The sequence below is a fragment of the Callithrix jacchus genome, chromosome 12 (assembly GCF_049354715.1).
Source record: "Callithrix jacchus isolate 240 chromosome 12, calJac240_pri, whole genome shotgun sequence".
Lineage (NCBI taxonomy): Eukaryota > Metazoa > Chordata > Mammalia > Primates > Cebidae > Callithrix > Callithrix jacchus.
Genome location: NC_133513.1, coordinates 3,917,222 through 3,937,582, shown reverse-complemented (window position 1 = coordinate 3,937,582; position 20,361 = coordinate 3,917,222). Strand labels below are relative to the sequence as shown.

Below are 20,361 nucleotides of genomic sequence, written 5' to 3'. Positions count from 1 at the left end.
TACCTGGGGGATTTGTCCTCTTGGGTAAGTTCTTTGGTTCTTCTGTTGGTCCAAAAATATTAGATGCCATCCTATTAGGCTTGCTGGAAGGAGTAGCTTCTTCTGGACTTCCAAAAAGATTGCTCGATTCTCCTCCTGGGGGCTTCATGGCCCTACAACACAGAGTACACGCTGATTACTGATGAATGACCTGGAAGTTTGCCACTGTGCAAGCATTTTGGCATAATTAGACAGGGTAAAAGTTGTCTGTTTTTTCTTTTTAGAGACAGGGTCTCAATCCGTCACCCAGGCTGGAGTACACTGACATTATCTTGGCTCACTGCAACCTCTGCCTCCCAGGCTCAAGGGATCCTCCCACCTCTGCCTCCTGAGTAGCTGGGATTACAGGTGCCCACCACCACCACAACACCCTTCTAATTGTTTGTATTTTTGGTAGAGGTGGGGTTTTGCCATGTTGGTCAGATTGGTCTCAAACTCCTTAAGCTCAAGTGATTTGCCCGCCTTGGCCTCCCAAAGTGCTGCGGTTACAGTATCAACCGTCACGCCCAGGAAAATGTTTTCTTAACGTCTAGTAAGAAATCACACAGCATCATCATTTAACGGTGTGACTCGTTTACAGATGCCAGACTTCCTCTACTGCTCTTAAGGTTCCCTTAAAAGTATTCTTTATGTGTCGTGGTTATGCCAAAAATCTCTAGAAACTTCTATACTTGAAATTATTCCTATGACCTCTCGTAAGTAAAATTAAAGGCTCCCTAAGAGGAAATGAAGCCACATTTAGTAGATTCCATACTAATTGTAATTGGTATGAGCAGTGGTTAGCGCTGTAGACACATTCAGATATACTATTAGTGTTGTGCTCACCTTTGTCCAGATACCAGTCTAAGCACTTTACAAGCAGATTACATTCACTTAACCCCACAGCCACCCTATAGGGAAGGATTATTTGCACCCATGATACATCTCAGATAAAGAGAAATGAAGTAAATTTGTCAAAAGCTGCATAAAAGTAGTAAAGGCAAAATTTCAAACCCAGGCAGCACCTGTAATCCCACCACTTTGGGAGGCTGAGGCAGGCCAATCACCCGAGGTCAGGAGTTCAAGACCAGCCTGTGCCACATGGTGAAACCCCATCTCTACTAAAAATACCAAAGGTAGCCAGGCATGGTGGTGCACACCTGTAATCCCAGGTACTTGGGAGGCTGAGGTTGCTGTGAGCCAAGATGGCATGACTGCACTTCAGCCTGGGTAAAGGATGTGCTCTGGGCGACAGCGACTCTCCCATCTAAAAACAAAAAACAAAACAAAACAAAAACCCAGGACACCTGGACCATGTTCTACTGCCCCTCTTAAGGAATGAGGAGGCATCCACCATTTACCCCCAGCACATGCTTAACCTAAAGGGCTAGACCTGGGCACTTCAATATGGGGCCCCTGGCCACGTGACCATTGAACACACAGACAAGGCTGGTGTGGACTGAGATGCACCGTCAACCCAACCAGACATCAGATCTTGCAGGCTCAGCAGAAGTGAAGGCAAAACATCTCTGTGTTTCTGCCTCGTTTCCACACACCACGGAAATCACGTCTTCTGCAGATCACATGTTCAAGCCATATTTTGTATATACCAGGTTGAGTAAGTCTATTACAATTAATTTCTCTTACTACTTTAAAAATGTCAATACTAGAACATTTAAAGTTCTATCTGTGGCCCATATCTCTACTGGCTGGTGTTGGCCTAGACCAGAGGAAGTGCCACCAACGTCAATCTGGTGAGTTCTGGGAGTACACACTGGGCTGGCCACCCCTGGTCCTGAAGCCTGGTGGAATGGGGGGAAGACCAAAGAACACACCTACTAGCCCCACAGTTCATTTTAGATCAGCCTGTGTGGTGTTCGCTTCAGCGGCACATACACTGAAGTTGGAATGAATCAGAGACGATTAGCCCGGCCCGTGCATGGGAGACATGCAAATTCGTGAAGCCTTCCACATATATTTTGTAAAGGTCAACATGTATGGAATAAATGGCACCTCTAAAATACACTGGCATTCTACCAGTATTGGTTTTAATGAAACACCTGCGAGGAACGCAGTGTTCCCACTGCTCACACACACATGGCAAGATGCTGAAGTCCTGCGCTTTGGGAAACTGCCATTTACTAGTCAAAGTTTTAAACTAGACACTTCAGAAGTAGAGCAGAACCTTGAATCACTTTTTTTTTTTTTTTTTTTGAGACGGAGTTTCACTGTTGTTACCCGCAACCTCCGCCTCCTGGGTTCAAGCAATTCTCCTGCCTCAGCCTCCCGAGTAGCTGGGACTACAGGCGCGCACCACCATGCCCAGCTAATTTTTGTATTTTTAGTAGAGACGGGGTTTCATCTTGTTGACCAGGATGGTCTCGATCTCTTGACCTCGTGATCCACCCGCCTTGGCCTCCCAAAGTGCTGGGATTATAGGTGTGAGCCACCGCACCCGGCCTTTTTTTTTTTTTTGAGAGGGAGTTTTGCTCTTGTCGCCAGGCTAGAGTGCAATGGCGTGATCTCAGCTCACTGCAACCTCTGACTACTGGGTACTCCTGCCTCAGCCTCCCAAGTAGCTGGAATTACAGGTATCCGCCACCACGCCCGGCTAATTTTTTTATTTTTATTTTTTGAGACAGAGTCTTGCTCTTGTTGCCCAGGCTGGAGTGCGATAATGTGATCTCAGCTCACCACAACCTCTGCCTCCCAGGTTCAAGCCATTCTCCTGCCTCTGCCTTCCAAGTAGCTGGGATTACAGGCAGACACTACCATGCCCGGCTAATTTTGTATTTTTAGCAGAGATGGGGTTTCCCCATGTTGGTCAGGCTGGTCTCGAACTCCTGACCTCAGGTGATCCACCTGTCTTGGCCTCCCAAAGTGTAGGGATTACAGGCGTGAGCTTCTATGTCCAGCCCTTATTGTAAAAACTTAAGAACTAATAAACAATTGCCACATAGCTCTATTCCCAAAGCATAGTCTACATTAGCAAACCAGCGAAATGCTGAATTCAGAACAACTGGAAAGACTTTTTAAATGCATTTGAGAAAGAGGCCTAATGAAATTGAGTTTTAAACCAGTGAGTGGCTCATGCTGTTTCACTAGTCCTTAGCAGTGGGGCTGTCTGTGATCCCAGACGTTTAGAAGCAAAGTCAGCCCTCTGGATCCACGGGCTCTGCTTCCATGGATTCAACCAACCTCACATCAACATGTCAAGAATAAAAGAATGGTTGCATCTGTACTGAACACGTACAAACTTTTTTCCTATCATAATTCCCTAGGTAATACAGTATAATAACTGTTTGCATAGTATTAGGCATTACGTGTAATCTAGAAATGATTGAAAGCATAGCTTATATGCAACACCACACCACACCACTTCATAACAAGGACGAACACATCTACAGAGTTTGTTATCCTGGGGGTCCTGGAACCACCTCCCCAAGGGTACAAAGAATGACTGTACTTGGAATTACAGGGCCCAACGCCACACAAATGAGTTTGATTTCAGGTTAGATCTCACTGGAAAGCTTTCCAAACACTGACTGCTCACAGTTGATTAACAAAAATAACAGGATATGCAAAATGTTTCTGTCTCCTCAAAAGTGCTAGAAAGAGCGCTGAGGGCTCCTTGTGATGGGATATGAATGGAGGTCTCAGATCTGCTGCTATAAAGCAGGAAGGCAGAGCGCTTCCCAGTCTCCGCCTGCAGAGACCCATGGGCTGGCCACTCTACCACAGAAGCCAGCATGTGCTGGCAGATCTCAGAAGTGGCGCCCAGGGTCCTTGTCCACTCAGGAGGCTGAGGGAGGCGGATGCTAAGCTTCCTGTCAGCAGCTGACATTTCCTGGAGGATTTGGGTAGCGAGGGAAAAAAAACCAGGTGCATTTGAGAAAATTCTTATTATTTTTTGAGACAGAGTTTTGCTCTTGTTGCCCAGACTGGAGTGCAATGATGCAATCTTGGCTCACTACAACCTCTGCCTCGCGGGTTCAAGTGATTCTCTTACTTCAGCCCCCTGAGTAGCTGGGATTACAGGCACGCGCCACCACGCCCAGTTAATTTTCCTTTTTTCTTTTCTTTTTTTTTTTGAGACGGAGTTTTGCTCTTGTTACTCAGGCTGGAGTGCAATGGCGCGATCTCAGATCACCACTACCTCTGCCTCCTGGGTTCAGGCAATTCTCCTGCCTCAGCCTCCTGAGTAGCTGGGATTACAGGCATGCGCCACCATGCCCAGCTAATTTTTTTTCTGTATTTTTAGTAGAGATGGAGTTTCTCCATATTGGTAAGGCTGGTCTCAAACTCCTGACCTCAGGTGATCCACCTGCCTTGACCTTCCTAAGTGCTGGGAATACAGGCATCAGCCACCACGCCCGACCGAGAAAAATTATTTTAAAAAAACTACCAATAACCAAGCTTAAATTAGAAAGAGCTGTCCAGGAGCAGTAGCTGGTAACTGCAATCCCAGCACTTTGGGAGGCTGAGGTGGGAGGATTGCTTGAGCCCAGGAATTTGAGACCAGCCTGACCAATAAGGAAAAACTCCATCTCTACTAAAAATACAAAAAAATTAGCTGAGTGTGGTGGTGCACACCTGTAATCCCAGCTATGGGGAGACCCCATCTCTACAAAAAACACAAAAATTAGGCCGGGCGCTGTGGCTCATGCCTATAATCCCAGCACTTTGGGAGGCCGAGGCGGGTGGATCATGAGGTCAAGAGATCAAGACCATCCTGGTCAACATGGTGAAACCCCGTCTCTACTAAAAATACAAAAATTAGCTGGGCATGGTGGTGCACACCTGTAGTCCCAGCTACTAGGGAGGCTGAGGCAGGAGAATTGCCTGAACCCAGGAGGCGGAGGTTGCGGTGAGCCGAGATCGCGCCATTGCACTCCAGTCTGGGTAACAACAGCGAAACTTCGTCTCAAAAAAACAAAAAACAAAAAACAAAAAAATTACAAAAATTAGCTGGGTATGGTGGCACGTACCTGTAGTCCCAGCTACTTGGGAAGCTGAGGCTGGAGGATGGTCAAAGCTGCAGAGCCATGACTGCATTACTATACACCAGCCTGGGCGAAAAAGTAAGACCTTGTTTCAGCAAAAAGAGGCTTCACAAGGTTTTAGGTGAGGTGCATTGATAGTGGCCATAAGGCCACCTGACTTCCATATCCATTTATGAATCATGCAGCCCTGGTAATTCTTCATGCTTTTTTTTTGAGACTGAGTCTCGCTCTTGTTACCTAGGTCACAGTACAATGGTGTAATCTCAGCTCACTGCAACCTCCACCTCCTAGATTCAAGTGATTCTCCTGTCTCAGCCTCCCAAGTAGCTGGGATTACAGGAGCCTGCCACCATCCCCCGCTAATTCTTATATTTTTAGTACAGATGGGATTTCACCATGTTGGCCAGGGTGGTCTCGAACTCCTGACCTCAGGTGATCCTCCCACCTCGGCCTCCCAGAGTGCTGGGATTACAGGCCTGAGCCACCACCTCCGGCCTATTTTATTTTTTTGAGACAGAGTCTTGGTCTGTCACCAGGTTGCAGTACAGTGATGTGATCTCAGCTCACTGCAACCTCCACCTCCCAGGTTCAAGCAATTCTCCCGCCTTGGGATCCTGAGTAGCTGGAATTACAGTTGCACGTCACCATGCCTAGCTGTTTTTTGTATTTTTGGTACAGATGGGGTTTCACCATGTTGGCCAGACTAGTCTCGAACTCCTGACCTCAAGTGATCTGCCTGCCTTGGCCTCCCAAAGTGCTGGGATGACAGTTATGAGCCACTGTGTCCTGCCAATTCTGCATGCTGTTCCTTAGCTAGTGCAGCAGGTCTAAACATGCACAGGTCTCTACAGTCACCTCTTTGGAAATAAGAGATGAAGGCCTGCAATCTTTAGAACTGAACTGAATTAACATCAAGCATCACGTGAGCTGAGCATGAGCTAAAATTTTTTTTCTTTTCTTTTTTTTTTTTTAAAAGGTGGAGTTTGACCATGATGGCCAGGCTGGTCTTGAACTCCTGACATCAGGTGATCCACCCACCTCGGCCTCCCAAAGTGCCAGGATTAGAGGCGTGAGCCACCGCGCCTGGCCCACAAGCTAAAATTTCTTTGACTGACTTATTTCAAACATGGCTCATCTCTCAAGCCCTCGAGGTGCTACCAACTGTCAGACCCAATTCCAGGTAGACTCACCTTGACTGCAAGCTCTCTAGGATTCTTTCCCTACCCCACACACCCCATTCACAGTCTCCTCTCCTCTGCCTTTCACCCTGGCTTCAGTTCAATTTCCACATTTCTTGAGCACCTATCACTGGCAGTCCTTCCCCAGACCCTGTAGATAGATGAAAGAGCAACTCCTCACCCCGGAAGAGCTTCAAGTTTCAACGGGAAAGCTCGAGCTACGCACAGGTGGTTTCAGTGTCTGTGTGAGTGATGTGACAGAGTGAGTACCACTGGGACCCCAAAATTTGGAAGAGGTGAAACTCAAACTGAGTCTGTGGCCTCCACATGGATGCAGGATGCGAGCCACAGTTACTTGAAATGACCAGCGTTACTCTGGGGTGATGGAAATACAATGTTTAATATTGTTCTGTGTGGTTTTCTGAATTTTATTTGAAAATAAGCAAAGGAAAAAAAAAAAGTGGTGCCAAATAATGTTTTAGCTGAGATTGTGGCGCATACAGGCCCAGCCCCAGGCAAGGGGCGGCGGTCATCTCCATCGAAGGCAGCAGGTCCTACTGCAGGTTCCACAGACAGCAAGGCCGCCTCCAAGGGGGCTCGGATGAATGGAACTCAGAGTTCAATAGACCTTTCACTAAAGACAGCCTGACAATGGTGCAGTGTGGCTTTCTCTAGGATACAGGCACACTCACCACTATGACACCAGTAGGGGGAGGGGAACGCTAGGGCGCAGACATTTGGGGACAAATTCACAATGTGGGTGAATTTAATTCACCCAATTATTTTTTCCTTTTGTGGTACCGCTTCAAAATATTTCAGTGAAGATATTCAAAACACACAAGAGCAGCGCACAGAAGAAAAACCTCACACAGCTGGAATGGACAGCAGCACTGGAGAGGTAGGGAAAACCCACGTGGCCCTCCTGGGGGGGGGGTCCCCATGCTCCTGACCCTGTCTAACACTTCGTCCCCGAGTTTCAGAAAGGATCAGGGGACTGATCAGGCTTGGAGAGAAGCAGTGACAAGTAAACTCGAATTAAATTCCTTACAAATATAAACGTTACAGCTTAAAGGAAGATCTCACGTTAATCATGGCCAAAGCATAATGCTTCCACAAAATCCCTTTAACACAAGGTAATCCCTCAGCAAGACAACGAGAGAGGTAAGTTCTTAAAACAGGAAAACCAGGCCAAGCGCGGTGGCTCAAGCCTGTAATCCCAGCACTTTGGGAGGCCGAGGCAGGTGGATCACGAGGTCAAGAGATCGAGACTATCCTGGTCAACATGGTGAAACCCCGTCTCTACTAAAAATACAAAAAATTAGCTGGGCTTGGTGGCGCGTGCCTGTAATCCCAGCTACTTGGGAGGCTGAGGCAGGAGAATTGCCTGAGCCCAGGAGGTGGAGGTTATGGTGAGCCGAGATCGCGCCATTGCACTCCAGCCTGGGTAACAAGAGCAGAACTCCGTCTCAAAAAAAAATAAATAAATAAATAAAGAGGAAAACCTGGCTGGGCAATCTTACAGCCACCACTTGATTCTCTTCACAGCAAAACAAACTGTGGCTCTTACAAGGCACCTGCCCTGTGACTCAAGCATCGTCAGATGAGCGGCAAATGTGCAGCTTCCAGTGGACCTCAAGCAGAAGCTTCCTCAGGCACTGGTCTGCACTGGGTGAACCTCACCACCCAGTTCAGACCAGCGCTTGACCATCCTAAAAGGAAGACTTTCTCCTTTACACAACAACCTGTCCAGAAACAAACCACCTAAAGCAGTTTGGGATATGACTTCGGCACGCACCTCTGCAGCTACCTTCTGGAGCACGGAAGTTAACATAAAATCATTGGTGTTGGCCAGGCATGGCAGCTCACACCAGTGATCTCAGTACCTTGGGAGGCCGAGGCAGGTGGATCAGGAGGTCAAGAGATGGAGACCATCCCAGCCAACAAGGTGAAACCTCGTCTCTACTAAAAATACAAAAATTAGCCGGGCGTGGTGGCGCGTGCCTGTAGTCCCAGCTACTCGGGAGGCTGAGGCAGGAGAATCGCTTGAACTCGGGAGGCGGAGGTTGAAGTGAGCTGAGATGGCGCCACTGAACTCCAGCCTGGGTGACAGAGCAAGACTCTGTCTAAACAACAACAACAACAAACAAACAAAAGAACTGGTGTCACTCCAGGTGTTTATAAACACCACCATTTAAGGGGCAGCCAGTGCCAGGAGGCCCAAACAAAAAGGAAAGGTAGTGAACACACACAGCTGGCACAGGGCTGGGGATGCAGCCCTCACGCTGCCGCTGGGTAGGTGACGCAGCACCCCGGCCATCCTGAAGCAGAAACCAGGTTCACTCTCTTCAGTCCAGTTGCACCTCAGGGTAAACCCCGGCGTGAGTACTAATCACTGTTCCATGAATTAAGGGCTAGTTATATGGCTAGGAGTATCACTGAATGCTGACCTAACCCCCTATATCTAATATTCTTTTTCCTGAGATGAAGTCATGCTCTGTCATCCAGGCTGGAGTGCAGTGGCGCAATCTCAGCTCACTGCAACTTCTGCATCCTGGTTCAAGTGACTCTCCTGCCTCAGCCTCCCCAAGTAGCTGGGACTACAGGCTCACACCACCATGACCATGCGTGGCTAATTTTTCTATTTTTAGTAAAGACGGGGTTTCATCATGATAGCCAGGCTGGTCTCGAACTCCTGACCTCAGGTGATCCACCCCACTTGACCTCCCGAAGTGCTGGGATTACAGAAGTGAGCCACCGTACCCGACCAATTTAAAGGGTTTTTAGCAAGTTGGAGCAATTCTTTTCTTTAGAATTTAGTTGATATAGTATTTATCTTAACAGTGACGGCACACACATTCTCTTCTGCTTCTCCGGTGAGGCTGTGCCACAGAGCATATGGGAAGTAGAAAAGCTCTTTTTAAAGTTTCCTTTCTTATTTAAGAGTAAGTGTGCTAAGAGCTTCTTTAAACCCTGTCCTATGCAGCTGTTAGACAGCCATGCTTACAAGCACGTAGCGCATCCTGTGTCCTTGTATTTTAACCAGGACATCTGTACTGGACGTGCTCACAGGCCTGTCCCAGCTCTCCACTGCTTTTATCTGTTTAGAAAAGTGTTAAGTTGTTAGCCAATTTCGAGTTTCAGTTTAGATTGTGAGGTCTGGCTCCAGCCAACGGAGATCAGACACAGCAGAAAGGACGACCCCAAAAGCACAAGGGATAAATGTGTGTTTTCTTTTGTTCACTGTACTCTCGTGGCAAGATGGCCAGTGCGGGTCCCCTTCCTGCAGTCCAGGAAGTAAAACTGCGTTGCTGAAGGATCCTTTGTGTCAGTGCTGGTTTTTCTTTGTGGCACCGAGCAACTATTTCAACAGAGGGGCTCGTCACACAGAACACCTCGGGCATCAGGAGACCCAAACTTCACAACACAAGCTCAAGTGGCATAAAAGACCTTGTCAGCTCTGTCACTCTAATTTATGTGAGTCCCAATACCGAAAGTGCTTTACAAGTTCAAAAACACAAGGAAAGTGGCATCCCTGGCCATTAAACCTGAGTGAGGGGATCCTCGTTCCAATCCGCTTCTTCCTTCAGTGAAACCCAGGAGCGCCATCGACCTCCCCAGACTGTTTTAAACCAAAGGAGATAACTGGCTCTACCCGAGACGGCCTGGCATTTCCCAAAGGAGGAAGTGGACTCACAGGAACTGGTAGAAGCGCGGCCACAGGCAGGACGGACACGGGCAGGGCACACAGCCACACACGCAGGAGGGACACGGGCAGGGCACACAGCCACACACGCAGGAGGGACACGGGCAGGGCACACAGCCACACACGCAGGAGGGACACGGGCAGGGCACACAGCCACACACGCAGGAGGGACACGGGCAGGGCACACGGCCACACACGCAGGAGGGACACGGGCAGGGCACACGGCCACACACGCAGGAGGGACACGGGCAGGGCACACGGCCACGCACGCAGCAGGCACACGGGCAGGGGACACGGCCACACACGCAGGAGGAACACGGGCAGGGGACACGGCCACACACGCAGCAGGGACACGGGCAGGGGACACGGCCACACACGCAGGAGGAACACGGGCAGGGGACACGGCCACACACGCAGGAGGAACACGGGCAGGGCACACGGCCACACACGCAGGAGGAACACGGGCAGGGGACACGGCCACACACGCAGCAGGGACACGGGCAGGGCACACGGCCACACACGCAGCAGGGACACGGGCAGGGGACACGGCCACACACGCAGGAGGAACACGGGCAGGGCACACGGCCACACACGCAGGAGGAACACGGGCAGGGCACACGGCCACACACGCAGCAGGAACACGGGCAGGGGACACGGCCACACACGCAGGAGGAACACGGGCAGGGGACACGGCCACACACGCAGGAGGAACACGGGCAGGGCACACGGCCACGCACGCAGCAGGGACACGGGCAGGGCACACGGCCACACACGCAGCAGGGACACGGGCAGGGGACACGGCCACACACGCAGGAGGAACACGGGCAGGGCACACGGCCACACACGCAGGAGGAACACGGGCAGGGCACACGGCCACACACGCAGGAGGAACACGGGCAGGGGACACGGCCACACACGCAGGAGGAACACGGGCAGGGCACACGGCCACGCACGCAGCAGGGACACGGGCAGGGGACACAGGCACGTCACACAGCCACACACACGAGGGGAGCACGGCCAGACACACCCCACAAACAGCGCCGGACACCCCTGAGGGACACACCCCCCAGAACACGGACACGCACCCCACAAACAGAATGGGCCACACCCACGGGCACACCCGTCCCCCGGGCAACCGCCCCCAAGAATCCCCCTACGCACCGCACGGAACGCGGGCGCCCAGACGCGCGGGAGCGTAGCCCGCCCTCCACACAGCTTTGTTCCCAGAACCCGAGAGCCCTTCCCCGCCCTCGGCCTCGGCCACGGGAAGCTCCCCACAGCCCGGGCTTCGGCGAGCCGCCCCTCGGGCTCCGGGCCTCGGTCGGGCGGCGGGGCAACGAGGAGAGTGGCGGCCCTAGGGGCCTCTGTGAGGTCTCCCTACCGTTCCCCCAACCCCACGCGGCTCGCGGACGCCCAGGGCCCACCCGTCCCTGCCACCTGGCCGCGCTCCCTGCCCCCCGCCCCCCTCCTCCCGCTCCCCTTCTCCCGCCTCCCGCGTCCCCCGCGCCACACCTGGAGCCCGCGCGGCCGCCCTCGCTTTCCGGGCCCTGGAACATGTCGCCCGCCGCCACCCTCGGCTCGCCGCGCGCCGTTCCCGCCCGCTGGGCGCAGGTACCAAGCCGCCCGCCAGCGCCCATTGGTCTCCAAGACGCCAATCTTTCCTCCGCAGCCTATCGCGGCACGGTCCCCGCCCCTCATGCCCACCCCCAACGAGTTAGACTTTAAACAGCCGGCACTGCGCCCGCAGCCGATTGGCGGAAGGCGACGCCGCTCGAGGAGTGAAAGCTCTCATTGGGCGGCGGGCTGGGCGGACTGTGGGGCGGCCACGCCCTCGGGAGGAAACCCGGCCTGCAGAAGGGAGCGCGCCCACCACTGGGGCCGCACTTGGGCGGCACCTGCACGCCCAAGCGTGGTCCCCAGGTGCGTGTGGCCCTGAAGAACAGGCACAAAGCACACTCCTTAGATCAACATTAGTATGTATTTATGCACAATAAAAACATTTACAAGTTGAACTGGAAATTTAAACAGAAGTTTAACAGCTCTTGTTTATTATATTAAATAACCAAAACACCTTTTATTCCCAAAATTGGTAAAGAATAAATAATATAATTTACAATATGGTACAAAAAATAACCAGGAAAGGCAGGCATTCTGCTTTATACATACACTGTATATGCATATTTATAATCTATAAAACAAATTCACATCTGAAACGAGCAGAGGCCTCGCTATGGCTTAACTGAGAAGGGAGAGGAGTGCGGGGCGCAGGAGGCAGGGCCAGGGGCTCGACTCCCCACACCTCACCCACCCCAAGGGCGCGCGGCCACTGTGACATCAGCAGAGCGCTGACGGCCGCAAAGGGTGTGCTGCAGGTTTCTTTCCTTGTTTTCTTAAGACAAAGTGCCGTATTTCCTGACAAATGCATCTGCTCGAGCCCAAGGTCCTCCTCTGTCGCTTCGGGGCCTTATGCCCCCCGACTTTCTTGGCAGAGTTTGAATTCAATGCTGTGATCTGATTAAAGATGCTATCAGACTGGCCGGTGTGGTGGCTCATGCCTGTAATCCCAGCACTCTGGGAGGCCGAGGCAGGCGGCTCACAACGTCAGGAGACTGAGACCATCCTGGCCAACATGTTGAAAGCCTGTCTCTACTAAAAATGCAAACAATTAGACGGTGTGGTGGTGCATGCCCGTAGTCCCAGCTACTTGGGAGGCTGAGGCAGGAGAATCGCTTGAAGACAGGAGCCAGAGATTGCAGTGAGCTGAGATAGCACCACTGCACTCCAGCCTGGTCAGAGTGAGACTGTCTCAAAAAAACAAAAAACAAAAAAACAAAAGATGCTATTCAAAAGGGCCATCACAGAAATGAGGTCACGGCCCTGATGCCTAGCACCCGGAGGTGGGAGCAAAGCAAGACCAACTGTGGAAACGCTGCCAAGACCCCACTCCCTGAACTGGCACCCTCGGGCTACAAGCCACAGAAGGACCAAACAGCCCGGAAGCCATGAACTCGGTGTCCTTGCAGGCACCGCAGTGCTCGCGCATCACTGCACATCCACAGCAGAGCCGAGGCCAGAGGACCGACTTCCCTGCACCACAGACACTCTGCCCCAGTCTCCAGGAAAGGTGGATCAGACAACCTAAGAGTTTGGGAAAGCTTTTTCTAAAAGCTGATCTCATCTTAATTACAGCATGCTCGAATGCACAAAGGAAGCCACAGGCTCATGCCGAGCCGATCGCCGCTTCCTTTAGAAAGGCAGAACGTACAGGAAGTGGAAGGCTTCTCTGTTTGGATCTTTCAAAAACTCCAGCCTTGAACAGTCGCCTCTTTCTGTACATCAGTGTTCGTGGAAGGGAGGAGAAAATGCAGCCATTGTTTTTCTCCAACAAATGACACCATTTCCCCTTCACGTGGCAAGCAAATGCGTTACCACCTGTCCGGTTACTAGAGAAGCAGAATCCTCTAAAACCCTGTCAGCTTGATTACAGGAGACGAGTCCTCCCTGACCCATCTACCTACCCACTGGGTGGCAGTGGCTACAGTCATTGCGTGGCTCCACCCTGCAGAACCAAGTGATAGATACTGTCTAAAGAGTCTACAAAGGCAGACCCCGACCTCAAAGCTCCACCGCACTTGGGAGTAACAGGTGCCCCTGACACGCAAGTTATGAACTCTGCCGTCCCTGGCACAGCACATGCAGACCCCGACCTCAAAGCTCCACCGCACTTGGGAGTAACAGGTGCCCTGACAGGCAAGTTATGAACCCTGCTGTCCCTGGCACAGCGCATGCAGCTCAATGCTGTTACGACTTGGCATCTCTGGTCTAGCCCATGGGAGTATGAGAAAGCTTGCAGTGGTCTAAACTCGGCCTGGTAGCCTAACCCTGACACAGCAAAGTCAGATGCCCAGAGGGAGATCTACTTCTCTTTCTCTGGCTCCATGAGATGCTAATTTCAGAAGCTGATATATTAAGCACAAAAACACAAGCATGTTTAAAGATGTTGCGGCTCAAACACTGCTGTCTCTCCCAATCAAGGGGCACCAAGTTTTTTTTTCCACATCCAAGAGCTCTGGGACTGTTTGCTTAAGATCTCATGTTAAGGTCTGAATGAGGGAAGCCAGCTCAGGCAAGAGCTCCAAGAAAAACTCGTAAGACACAAGAAGGATGCCCTTGCCTGGAAGTCCACTGTCCTCTCCACGTCCTCCCAATGGTCTACAGTGGCTGTGGTGGACAGTGGACTGGTGAGACTGCAGGATGGAGAGTGTCCACCTGCTTGTCCACACCCAAGGTCTTTCCCTTCTTTTCACCGTCTCCATTGTGGAGGGGGAGAGAAACGGGAGGGGCCAGGGCTGGCCTTACATGCCACATGTGTGAGGGGAGAGGAAGAGTAGGTCCAAGTGGGTTAGGAAAGCACAATCAATCCCAGCTACTGTGGGGGATGAGGCAGGAAGGGAGCGATGGCAGCAGAGGCATGGCCTGCCCAGCACCTCTTAGCAGCTCCAGGCCATACTGGATGTGGCTGGACAGTGACTCATGTGCTTGGAACTCCTGAGGCTGAGAAGGCAAAAGGGCCCTTGTTAGCTTCATCCTGGGAAAGACTGGATGTTAGGCAGTCTGCAGTAGGAATGCTGGCCACCTGAAAGGGTGCGAGGAGGAAAACCACCACCAAGGCATACATTTGGTGACGTGTGACCACACCCAGACGTCTGGGCCCTTGTGTGGGTGTCCCAAATGGAAAGGAGACACAGCTGTCTCAAGGCAAAGGTACAAAGGGACTGAACACACGTCAGGTATGCCCACACCCGTGCCCACAAGACACTTTCCCTGCAAAGGTGGACTTGTCCTAAGTGCCAAATAGTCACGGATCGAGTTTCAGAACTTATCGGGAAAGTTTTTGTGGTAATCCTATTAGTGCTTAGAGGTCACGTTAGTAGAAACAAATGACACCTCGGGTCACCTGGAAGCTTACAAAGGGACACAGGAAGGAAACCAACTACAGAGGGGACTTTGTTCTTCCTCTTCCATGTCTCCTAATCCTTAAAACACAAGAAAAACATTTTCAACCAGCTTAGCAGGGTCCCATGTAAAGTCCACATAACCTGCATAGCACAGGACTCTTGTTGCCCCACTTCCTGTTAAGAGACATCAAACAAAACCTATAAACAGAAGAGGCACCAGCCCAGGGCCCCAGGACTCCTCAGCAGCCCTGGGATCAGCATCTGTGCGCTTGCAGCTTCAGGGTGCGACACCACGCGGCACAAGCCTAGGCCACAACCAACTGTCCTGCCCGTTACATTCCACAGAGGGTACAGATGAAGCATGGCACAGGTTTGGCAAAAATCAAGCAGCAGGAGCTGGGGCCTCCCTGCAGTGGTAGATCACAGCTCCTAGCACGAGGCAACTATACCAAGGCACACACACTCCCTTGTCTCAGAAAGAAACACCACGGTTACATCCAACACAACAATCGAGGAAGAGCTTGGGCTGAAACGGAATCACTATGCAGACCGTAATGTGGGCCCGGGCGTGGTGAAGACCTGCTCCAGCACCACAGCCATTTCTAACGTCGGCCCTGCCCAAGAGCTCGTCCTGGTCTCCTGGGACGCCACTGCCTGCTGCTCGTGGGGAAGCAGCTCTGTGACCACATTCCTGCCTGTTGCACAGTCATGGGTGCGGAGATGCCTCTGTTCAGACCATCCTCTGGGGCTCCTGGGCTTGATCTGTTTTTCTCTAGCTGGAAGAGGGCTTCGTCTGCCACCAGGACGTGTGGTCACTGGGACGAGTCACTGACAGGGGGGCCGCCTCCACCACCATCAAACAGAACTTCTCGGCGGCCAGGCTCAGCGATGGACAGCTCTTGGGCCAGGTCGTTGAACCGAGAAATGTAATCGATGCTGTTCTCATTCATCATGCACACCAGCTGGGAATCCACAACCTGCAGGAAGAAAAGGTCACTGTGATCTGCTGGGCCTTCAGTGGAGGACAGCTCCCTACACAGGACAAAAGCTCCCACTGACTCCTACTGCAGGAACCTAGCCATGGACAGCAGCACAGGGCTCTCTGCAGAATCTCAGAATCACCCATCGTCTGCCCACACGCTTTTCAGGTAAGTACTAGCAGACAGCCTACTGTACAGGGCACATCTGATGGCTGGGATGTGGGTACCAGTTCTCTCCTGCCATGAGACCTAAGGGGGAAGACACCCAACAGGCAGGCAGACAATACGAAACAAACACAGGGACTGGGGGCAGCCTCTGGAGACAGAAGAAGAGTGATGAGGAGAGAGTGTGCAGGGGAAGGAGGCCAGTGAGGGGGCTCCAAGGACTGGGACCTGAGCAGGAGGTGAGGTGAGAACTGAGGACACGCGGGAGGCATGTTCCCATCAGTCTCAAGGACACGTGGGGGGGCACGTTCCTGTCAGAGACACGAGGACAGGTGGGGGGCACGTTCCCATCAGTCTCAAGGACACGTGGGGGGCACGTTCCTGTCAGAGACACAAGGACAGGTGGGGAGCACGTTCCTATCAGTCTCAAGGACACGTGGGGGGCACGTTCCTGTCAGAGACACGAGGACAGGTGGGGGGCACGTTCCCATCAGTCTCAAGGACACGTGGGGGGCACGTTCCTGTCAGAGACACGAGGACAGGTGGGGGGCACGTTCCCATCAGTCTCAAGGACACGTGGGGGGCACGTTCCTGTCAGAGACACGAGGACAGGTGGGGGGCACGTTCCCATCAGTCTCAAGGACACGTGGGGGGCACGTTCCTGTCAGAGACACGAGGACAGGTGGGGAGCACGTTCCCATCAGTCTCAAGGACACGTGGGGGGCACGTTCCTGTCAGAGACACGAGGACAGGTGGGGAGCACGTTCCCATCAGTCTCAAGGACACGTGGGGGGCACGTTCCTGTCAGAGACATGAGGACAGGTGGGGGGCACAATCCCGTCAAAGAGTCCCGAGGACATGTGGTGGGGGCATGTTCCCATCAGTCCTGAGGATACGTGGAGAGCACGTTCCTTTTTAAAGAAGCAACAGGCACCTTCTCTGAGACAGGAAGAGGCTTTGACTGAGAAGCCGGACCAAGAAGGTGGTCATGACACAGTGGGTGAGGCAGCACGGGCCTGAGGAGGGATGGGGCACGGGAGGCCCTCGGCACCAGGACTCAGTCTTGTGAGCAAATATGTGGAATGTGCTGTTTTCACTGTTTATGGTCTGCGTGCTGCTCCAGAGCAGAAGCCTCATGAGGACAGGGGCCTTTGTTTGCACACAGTAGGCCCTGCATAAATATTCCTTAATGAACTGTGTGATACTGTGACTGCAGTAAGTCTGGAAAATTCTCAGTAGAGCTAGGGCATAAATGAAATGCATGCTTTTCTTATGGGAAACAAATTAAAATTTGTTTTCAAAAGCAGAACAAAGAGTAACTCTTCTTCCCCTTCCCCTGTGTGTCCACCACCAGCTCCCACCCCTTTCTTTTTTTTTTTTTAGATGAAGTCTCACCCTATTGCCCAGGCTGGAGTGCAGTGGCACAATCTTGGTTCACTGCAACCTTCCGCCTCCTGGGTTGAAGTGATTCTCCTGCCTCAGCCTCCTGAATAGCTGAGATTACATGTGTGTACCACCATGCCTGGCTAATTTTTGTATTTTTAGTAGAGACGGGGTTTCACCACGTTGGTCAGGCTGGTCTCAAACTTGTGACCTCATGATCTGCCTGCCTCAGCCTCCTGAAGAGCTGGGATTACAGGGGTGAGCTACCACGCCTGGCCTAACTCCCACCTCTTGCATCCCAGGGCCACCCAGCTCCACCCCCCACCTCCTTGATGCCAGCCCTACCCCCAGACCCTTTCATCCACAAATGCCTCAGACTGTCCTTCCAGACAACAAGCACCAGCTGAAAGACACACTCACATCCTGAGCGTAGGGCTCTTGGGAAACCCTTGTGCTAAACGCCGACTTGCTCTTTCTGCAGGTGAACACGTGTTTGCAGTGCTCACAACGGACAGTGTTTCACAAATGCTAACTGCACCCTTTCTCTGCTACTCACTCCCATGTGCCATCTGTTGCCCAAGATTTTGTTAACATGGCAAATTCTCATTGGGGTGAGGGTGACACTCTGCATTTCTGACTCCAAGGGGCTCCAGTCACTGGGCTGTGACCCGTCCTTTCAACCGTGAGGTCCTGGCATGTTGTCTCAGGACACGTAGGCAGGGCCCATCTCCACAGAGCCGGGACCTTAGGAACACGCGCACCAGCACGGGAAGAGACAGAGACCGGCCTCCTGGAGAACTTCAGAGTCAGGGTGTGCTCTGAATGATGATTCTGAGCCAAACACATCTGAGAAGCCCCACACAATGTGAAGTGGAGGTCTACTCCATTAATCGTGTCTATGCATTTATTTGCTAAAATTTCCAGTCATATCATGACTTGGCTTGGAATTCTCCAAAGCCTTCCCATGAGCTCGCCACCTCAAGAGTCACGATTCATATTCGGATACTGAGAAGCAGAGGTGTCTGTGAGAAACAGCTGTTTTGAGCTTTTCTGGATCAAGGGTTTCCCTCAAGTATCTGCCTACAAAATCCTCAAGGAACACCGAGCAACACTGTGGGGACCAGATTGAGGGAATGCTGCTCCAGGACTTTTACACAGGCCAAGCCCACGTGAGTGACCTCCTGGAACTGGAGTCCCCTCCCTGTCTGTAAAGCCCTCACCCGGATCTCTCATGCACCTGCCCCTCTGCACCATGCGTCAGTGAAATGGGCCTGTCTTCACCCTGCAAGCCTAACCTGCCCACGAACGCCTGGCAAACCAAGTGGTGGATGCCTTGGGGGCTACAACCAGATGGCGTGGCCAACAAAAAGAGTGACAGTGCGTCTGGGCAAAAGAGGAGAGTCACAAACCACATTTCGCCTCCACATCAAGATTCTGCCCCAGTGACTCCTCCTATCACTACCCTGTGCACAGGGGAAGCGTGAGGACAGCAGAGCCCATCCCAGCTCCCCATGCACCGCAGCTCAACGCGACCCAGGGAGGTGCTGCTCAAAGGCCCTGCTGTTCGGGTGGGAGTGTAAACAACACAACTGCTGTGACCACCCCTTACTTCTCCACAACGGAGCCCAAACCACAGCACCTCACAGCCCGGGAAGGGCACGTGACATCCCAGCTCGGCTCTGGCTGCCTCCAGAGACCCTGCTCTGCACCCCAGACCAGGGCTCCCAGTTCAGAGGCCTGCAGAGCTCAGCTATGGCTGAGTCTGCACGAAGCACGTGGGGACCGGAGCCGGCACAGCATCCCCAGGTGTCTCCATCCTCAGTAGTCAAGAGATCCGAGTGTGCACACGCAGTCTCCTGATCTTCTACTCCTGGCAAATAGCTCTTACTAACCCGCAGGTGTGCAGGAGGGGTGGTCGTTAAGTGCAGGTGTGAGGTCAACGCACTCACCTCTGCGACATCAGCCAGGGACCTGGACACAAATGAGTCCCTTGAGTTTCCATCCAACAAGCTGGGGCCAAGCAAGGAAGTGCCACTGTTGGTTCCAATGGGAGTGGGCAACATCTTCCGGCTCTTCTCTGGGGAGATGAAGCTTGCTGCACAGAAAAGACCAGAGGAAAACACCCTGAACCCTGCTTGGTCTGGACCAGTCCAGTGGAAGGGTCCTGAGGCTGGGCATAGCCAGGCCAAGCCCTGGCCCCAGTCCCGGCCCTGGCTGGCCACAATCCTTGTGTGAAGAGCTTCTGAGAGACTCCACATGCCGTGAAGAGCTCTTCTCATTTAACAGGCCTTGGTACACACAGATGTGCATCTTGTTTTTCGTTGAGTCCCACAGTCTCCCACTCTCTCACTGCCATCCCCTACCCCCATATTTTCTTTGGTAACTAGTCTCATGCAGACTGTTTCCAACTTGTCTTTAACTTTTTTTTAAAGCAGGCCCTTACTCTGTTGCCCAGGCTGCCCTGCACTGCACTGGTGATCATGGTTCCCTGCAGACTCGAATTCCTAGTCTCAAGCAATCCCCCTACCTCAGCCTCCCAAAGGGCTGGAACTACAAGCATGCACCACCACACCTGGCTAGTTTTAAAATCTTCTGTAGAGACGAGGTCCCTCTATATTGCCCAGGCTGGTCTCAAACTCCTGATCTCAAGCAATCCTCCTACCCTGGCCTCCCCAAAGTGCTAGGATTACAGGCATGAGTTACCACGCCTGGCCTGTTTCCAATTTTTCACAATTTACATGTGACTTTGCACAAAACTGCACTGCTACATGTGACAAAAGGAAATGCCTGCAGGGTGCTGGCTGCCAATGCACCTCCCAGGCCCAGGACACCCAACAGTTCAGGGCTGTCAGGCATGATGCCCACTGTTTGGGCTGCCCAGCTACAAGCCCTGGCCACTCTGTAAAGCCATGGGTGGGCAGCCCCCAGTCATGCTAACGTGAGCTCTCCCTGTGGAGGCAACAGCAGCAGGGT

General features: G+C 52.4%; 2 protein-coding genes and 1 non-coding gene across 17 annotated transcripts in view; 1 reads left to right on the top strand and 2 right to left on the bottom strand.

Annotated features, from left to right (window-relative positions):
* Nucleotides 1–11,547, bottom strand: part of JPT2 (Jupiter microtubule associated homolog 2) — a 28,927-nt gene extending 17,380 nt beyond the window's left edge. Inside the window, exons 1-2 of one of the 2 annotated variants that reach the window (XM_002755821.6) lie at nucleotides 11,415–11,547; nucleotides 4–152 (exon numbers count right to left, since the gene is read on the bottom strand). In XM_002755821.6, the coding sequence (XP_002755867.6) occupies nucleotides 4–152; nucleotides 11,415–11,539 (274 nt within the window). In that variant the 5' untranslated portion in view covers nucleotides 11,540–11,547. The remainder of the gene's footprint in view (nucleotides 1–3; nucleotides 153–11,414) is intronic. The other variant, XM_078344256.1, reaches the window with a different exon arrangement.
* Nucleotides 1,892–1,996, top strand: LOC118146535 (U6 spliceosomal RNA). The gene has a single exon (XR_004732395.1). It is a non-coding gene; the product is annotated as a U6 spliceosomal RNA (small nuclear RNA).
* Nucleotides 11,548–11,861: 314 nt separating the features above from the next.
* CRAMP1 (cramped chromatin regulator 1) overlaps nucleotides 11,862–20,361 on the bottom strand; it is a 61,654-nt gene continuing 53,154 nt past the window's right edge. For all 14 annotated transcript variants that reach the window (XM_035266458.3, XM_054242410.2, XM_017978613.4 and 11 more), the window contains 2 exons: nucleotides 19,338–19,483; nucleotides 11,862–15,837 (listed from right to left, as the gene is read on the bottom strand). In XM_035266458.3, coding sequence (XP_035122349.3) covers nucleotides 15,673–15,837; nucleotides 19,338–19,483 — 311 coding nt within the window. In that variant the 3' untranslated portion in view covers nucleotides 11,862–15,672. The remainder of the gene's footprint in view (nucleotides 15,838–19,337; nucleotides 19,484–20,361) is intronic.